At 48.6% G+C, this 6,562-nt stretch overlaps 1 protein-coding gene across 6 annotated transcripts in view; it reads right to left on the reverse strand.

The window, feature by feature from the left end:
* TMEM216 (transmembrane protein 216) overlaps positions 1-6,133 on the reverse strand; it is a 7,946-nt gene extending 1,813 nt beyond the window's left edge. For 2 of the 6 annotated variants that reach the window (XM_025356544.1, XM_025356542.1), the window contains exons 1-3: positions 5,178-6,133; positions 4,515-4,616; positions 3,866-3,958 (exon numbers count right to left, since the gene is read on the reverse strand). In XM_025356544.1, the coding sequence (XP_025212329.1) occupies positions 3,866-3,958; positions 4,515-4,616; positions 5,178-5,190 (208 nt within the window). In that variant the 5' untranslated portion in view covers positions 5,191-6,133. Of the gene's footprint in view, positions 1-3,865; positions 3,959-4,514; positions 4,617-5,163 lie in introns of all 6 variants that reach the window. The other 4 variants (XM_025356543.1, XM_025356546.1, XM_025356547.1 and 1 more) reach the window with 4 other exon arrangements.
* Positions 6,134-6,562: the final 429 nt, after the last annotated feature.

Below are 6,562 nucleotides of genomic sequence, written 5' to 3' on the forward strand. Positions count from 1 at the left end.
TGGGAGGCCGAGGCGGGCAGATCACAAGGTCAGGAGATCGAGACCATCCTGGCTAACACAGTGAAACCCCGTCTCTACTAAAAATATAAAAAAATATAGCTCAAGCCTGTAATCCCAGCACTTTGGGAGGCTGAGACGGGCGGATCACGAGGTCAGGAGATCGAGACCATCCTGGCTAACACGGTGAAACCCTATCTCTACTAAAAAATACAAAAAACTAGCCGGGCGAGGTGGCAGGCGCCTGTAGTCCCAGCTACTCGGGAGGCTGAGGCAGGAGAATGGCGTAAACCCGGGAGGCGGAGCTTGCAGTGAGCTGAGATCCGGCCACTGCACTCCAGCCTGGGTGACACAGTGAGACTCCGTCTCAAAAAAAATAAAAATAAAAATAAAAAAATTAGCCAGGCGTGGTGGCGGGCACCTGTTCCCAGCTACTCCAGAGGCTGAGGCAGGAGAATGGCGTGAACCTAGGAGGCGGGGCTTGCAGTGAGCAGCTATCATGCCACTGCACTCCAGCCCGGGGAACAAAGTGAGACTCTGTCTCAAAAAAAAAAAAATTTCAACACAGAAAATAATTTTTGAGTATATAGAAAGTGAAAGGCCTCCATGTCCCTGCACCCTGAAGATTATTAGAGAATGATGTGTATTGTTTCAGATTTTTTGTATGTATATATTCACATATTACTATTTATTATTATAAAAATAGAAGCATACTCTACATCCTGTTTCGCAACTTATTTTTCCCCACAGACATTTTTCCACACACATAGCTACCTTAATTTTTTTTTTTTTTTTAGATAGTGTTTCATTCTGTCACCCAGGCTGGAGTGCAGTTGCATCATCATAGCTCACTGCAGCCTCAAACACCTGGGCTCAAGGGATCTTCCCACTATAGGTACACATCACTATGCCCAGCTAATTTTTTTTTTTTTGAGACAGAGTTTCTTGTCACCCAGGCTGGAGTGCAATGGAGCGATCTTGGCTCACTTCAACCTCCACCTCCCGGGTTCAAGCGATTATCCTGCCTCAGCCTCCCAAGTAGCTGGGATTACAGGTGCCCGCCACCATGCCTAGCTAATTTTCATATTTTTTAGTAGAGGCACGATTTCACCATGTTGGCCAGGCTGGTCACGAATTCCTGACCTCAGGCAATCCACCTGCCTCGGCCTCCCACAATGCTGAGATTACAGGCGTAAGCCTGGCCAATCTTTATTTTATTTTTTGTCTCACTATGTTGACTAGGCTGGTCTCAAACTCCTGGCCTTAAGCAACCTTCCTGTCTCAGCCTCCCAAAGTTCTGATTACAGGTGTGAGCCACTGCATCTGGCCTTAACTGTTCTTTTTTATTTTTAAATTTTTAAAATTTTTTTATTTTTTGAGACGGAGTCTAGCTCTCTTGCCAGGCTGAAGTGTAGTGACGCGATCTCGGCTCACTGCAACTTCCGCCTCCTGGGCTCAAGTGATTCTCCTGCCTCACCCTCCCTAGTAGCTGGGATTACAGGCACACGCCACCACATCCAGCTAATTTTTGTATTTTTAGTAGAGACGGGGTTTCACCATGTTGGCCAGGATGGTCTTGATCTGACCTCGTAATCTGCCTGCCTCGGCCTCCCAAAGTGCCGGGATTACAGGCGTTGAGCCACCGTGCCTAGCAACTGTTCTTTTTTAATGGTTATATCTAAGTCCGTTGAATCAGTGCCATAACTTATTTAACAAGCCCATATGGACAGGTTTAGTTTGTTTATAGTGTTTTGATGTTACCAAATTTTTGGCAATAAACATTCTCATATAGTTATCTTTGCATATCTGTGGAATTTTTTTTTAAATCTAGTTTTAGAAGTGAAATTGTTGGGGTTAAGAGTGAAACATTACATGGTAATAACTATTACTGAAAAGAGTTGTACTAAATTAAATTACCACAAAAGTATATAACAATCTGTTCCCTACACCCTAATACTGGGTGTTATAAATCTTTATCTCTGCCAGTCTGATGGGTAAAAAACATTACTTTGTTTCAATTTGATTTTTATCAGTGAGTTTGAGCATCTTGTCAAGTTTTACTGGTTCTCTAATTATTTTTACATGAACTGCCTATTAATGTCTCTTACCAATTTTTTTTTTTTTTGATTCTCACTTTGTCGCCCAGGCTGGAGTGCAGTGGGTCATCTCGGCTCACTGCAACCTCCGCCTCCTGGGAGTTCAAGTGATTCTCCTGCCTCAGCCTCCCGAGTAGCTGGGATTACAGGCGTGCACCACCACAACCGGCTAATTTTTGTATTTTTAGTAGAGATGGGGTTTCACCATGTTGGCCAAGCTGGTCTCAAACTCCTCACCTGCCTTGGCCTCCCAAACTGCTGCGATTACAGGCGTGAGCCACTGCGCCCGGCCAATATTTAAATTTATTTTGTCTTTTCCTTAGTGATTTATGTGAGCCTTCTTTTATCCTTTCTTATGTGTTGCAAGTAATTTTGTTCCTAAGTTTGTGCTTTAACATTTATTTCAGGGATGACATATTCTAACAAATAAGGGTTTTGCTCTGTATTTCTGGGATTATAAAACTTGTCCTACAGGGCAAACATGTTGGCTCACGCCTGTAATCCCAGCACCTTGGGGAGGCCAAGGCGGGAGGATTGCTTGAGGCCAGGAGTTTCAGACCAGCCTGGGCAATGAGGCAAGACACTGTCTCTACAAAAAACACAAAATGAGCCAGGCATGATGTCGCATGCCTGTGGTCCCAGCTACTCAGGAGGCTGAAGTTGGAGGACTGCTTGAGCCCAGGGCTTCAAGGCTGCTGTGCGTTATGATCGTACCACTGTACTCCAGCCTAGGTGACAGAATGAGACCCTGTCTCAAATAAGTAAATGTTTAAAAAACAAAATCCGGTCAGGTGTGATGGCTCACACCTATAATCCCAGCACTTTGGGAGGCCAAGACAGGTAGATCATGAGGTCAGGAGATCGAGACTATCCTAGCCAACATGGTGAAACTCCATCTCTACTAAAAATACAAAAACTTGCCAGGCATGGTGGTGGGCGCCTGCAGTCCCAGCTACTCAAGAGTCTGAGACAGGAGAATCGCTTGAACCCGGGAGGCGGAGGTTGCAGTGAGCCGAGATCGTGCCACTGCACTCCAGCCTGGCAGACACAGTGAGACTCTGTCTCAAAAAAAAAAACAAAAATCCAGCCAGGTGCAGTGGTAATCCCACCACTTTGGGAGGCTAAGGCAGGCGGATGACAAGGTCAAGAGATGGAGACCATCCTGGCCAATATGGTGAAACCCTGTCTCTACTAAAAATACAAAAATTAGCTGGGAGCAGTGGTGAATGCCTGTAGTCCCAGCTACTCGGCAGGCTGAGGCAGAAGAATCGCTTGATCCCGGGAGGCAGAGGTTGCAGTGATCCGAGATCGTGCCACTGCACTCCAGCCTGGCGATAGAGAGAGACTCCATCTCAAAAAAAAAAAAAAAAAAAAAAAAAAATCCTACAGAGATCCTTATTCAGAGAATTGTTAGGGATCTTAGTACTGATCTGTGCGGGATACGCTGCCTGCCCTGACATAGAGTTACAACTGAACCTGCTCCCCCAAGAATACTAGTGAGAAGAACCAGGCACTCCTTTTGCTGTTAGGCAGCTGGGAAGGAATCATCTAATATCCCATTCTATTGCCCATCTCTAGCCTTACAGAGCAACAAACAGGTAAATCCTGACCCAATGTATGAAGCAGCAACTTGAAACTTCAGAGAGGGAGTAATGGGATATACAGATCCAGTCTCTGATAGTCAACCTAGGTGATGTACTTTTCTTGTTAATCAAGTTACAGATACCAGCTTGTCTCATAAAGAGTGGAAATATTCTCTGGACAACACTCACCAAAAAACAGGCGAATTACTTCAATTCCAAGATAAAGGAGGAGCATCACCACATCCAGTACTAGGTTAGCTGTTGGATATGGTAGCAGAACACCTGCGAATACAAAAGCCAGAGTTTGCAAATAGCATAAAACAGCATCCACAAGAACTGCCACACACTTGAGACATCAGTCTCAAGGACATCAGTCTCAGCTTTCCATGAGCTAGTTAGTGAAATGTAGGCATTATTACAGCTGCAGGATACATAAACTCACAGTGCGACCCAGGCTCATTATTATGTCATTTTACTCCTAACTCCAAAAGACTCTGGGGACTCCTCTCTCCAGAATGAGTGGATGCACATGGGTACACGGGCCACTGAATAGTTTCTAAGGGTCATCAATGGGCTTACAGTGGAGCTCAGCAAAGACCAGTGATGTGGGCAGAGTCAGAATGGAGAAGCCCACATTTCCCAAACTCAAGAAATTCTTGCTGAGGGGATGCCTATGGAATCATACTCAAAGAAGCCATCTGATGAGGAGGCCTGCCTTGCAGCGACAAAGAACCGCAGGGGGCAGAAAAGAGCGGAAAATAAGAAGGTTCTTGGTCGGAGTTGGCTCTGAGCTGAAGTGGGGAAGGGGTGCTGTCGTCAAGCCCCATGCCTTCCTTACCTTTATACAGAAATATGAAAAGTTCCAGCAAGAAATAGGTAGCATTATACCACGCGTTCAGAAAGAACAGGATTTCCAGCGGGGTGGAGGACAACCGTTTACCTGAAACAGCAGCACAGAAAAGTGGGATGGGCAGGAAGGCAGCTCCCTCTCTGCTCCTATGGGTTGGTGTCTAACTGGGGAAACCAGACGCCGCAACTAATGGGACCGGCCACTCAGGGGCACTTCTGGTTGCTGATAATGAGGGTCGAGGGTACGGGGTGGATGTGGAGGGGGCTTCCCTCGTTTCCCAGGAATCACCGCGAAACTCGACTCTTCGGCTTCAGGAGTAAAAGTCAAAAGGTAACTCGCAGCTGACAGACATCTCAAAGATCTCACCCTGTCACTATTTGGGAGGGGAAGTTGGGGCGTGGAGACCAACAGATTCGTACCTGAGCCATCCTAGAAGTGGCCCAGCCAAGGATCTGCGGCTATTTGAGCCACGCACCTTGAAACCTTCAGGGACCCAGGGTGGGCGGGTCCGCGGAAGCCCGCTTTGGACCAGGGAGGCGCGATGTCCCTAACGCTACAGAATGGAGGGTTTAGGTCAAGCTCTGGGACAGAGGTGCGAGGGAGGGATCAAAGGGAAAGGGACCAGCGACTCACACACCTCCGGAATCTCACCTCGCGGCGCCATCTTCAGTCCCCGTGGAAACTGCGTACGCTGCCACAGCGGCTCCCGGAGCAGCGCGGCGCTGCCGGAAACAGGGACTGAGCGGCCGGGGTTTCCGGCCCCTCTGCCCGCCCGCGGCACTCTGTGGTCACCCGGAGCGGGACGAGCTCGGGCCAGGCCGCAAGTGGCCCTGGCTCGGATGTCCCCTCTCCAGACCTAAGGGAAAACAGTGACCGCCCACGACGCCGTCGTCTGCAGGAGCTCGGGGTTGTGGGGTAGGACCCTGGAGGCCCTTGGGCTACCGGGCGTTGGGGGGAAGTGGCCAGTTGTGACAATGTTACCAGGAGACTGGCAAATAGGTCCTACTCCCACGATTCCCATTTTTCGACGGACGACGAGAAACGGTGTGAGCAACGGATCTCTGCAAATGCGGGATGGGAGTTAGCATTGGTCTTTTCTGCGGCCGATTTACCTACCAGGTAGAGACACTAGGGAAATAGAGCGTCCTTTCCAGGAGCACACGTAAATAAACTGAAACGAGTCACCACGCGATCCCTAAAGTGGTGCAGTGGGAGCTGAGAGGACAAAGTGCTCCCAGGTGGAAATCTAAGTTAGTTTCCAAGAGACGGCCTGTGAGCTGGGCTTCAAAGCCTGTCTGATTCGGGTTTGCAGCGGTAAGAGCGTGTTGCTGGCCGGGCTTAGTGGCTCACGCCTGTAATCCCAGCACTTTGGGAGGCCGAGGAGATGGATCACCTGAGGTCAGGAGTTCGAAACCAGCCTGGCCAACATGGCGAAACCCCGTCTCTACTAAAAATACAAAAATTAGCCACACGTAGCGGCGCGCGCCAGTAGTTCCAGCTACTTGGGAGGCTGAGGTAGGAGAATCGCTCGAACCCAGGAGGCGGAGGTTGCAGTGAGCCGAGATTGCGCCACCGCACTCCAGCCTGGGCGACAGTGAGACTCTGTCTCAAAACAAACAAACAAACAAACAAAAACGTGTTGCTGCAGGCAGGGAAGTGCAAAAAGAAGGGTTTTGAGAGGACTCAGGTTGACTTGACTTGGCTGTTAGCCCGTTGTCAATCAGGGTAAAGCCGGAAACAGATGGCACGCTCCAACCAGGTAACCTGAGGAAGGTGACTAGGCTTTATTTTATTTATTTAATTTTATTTTTGAGACGGAGTTTTGCTCTTGTCACCCAGGCTGGAGTGCAATGGCGCTATCTCTGGTCACTGCAAGCTCCACCTCCTGGGTTCAAGTGATTCTCCAGTCTCAGCCTCCCAAATAGCTGGGATTACAGGTGCCCCCCACCACACCCAGCTAATATTTTTTTGTATTTTTAGTAGGGACGGGGTTTCACCATCTTGGCCAGGCTGGTCTCAAACTCCTAACCTCAGGT

The sequence above is a fragment of the Theropithecus gelada genome, chromosome 14, assembly GCF_003255815.1.
Source record: "Theropithecus gelada isolate Dixy chromosome 14, Tgel_1.0, whole genome shotgun sequence".
NCBI classification, from domain to species: domain Eukaryota; kingdom Metazoa; phylum Chordata; class Mammalia; order Primates; family Cercopithecidae; genus Theropithecus; species Theropithecus gelada.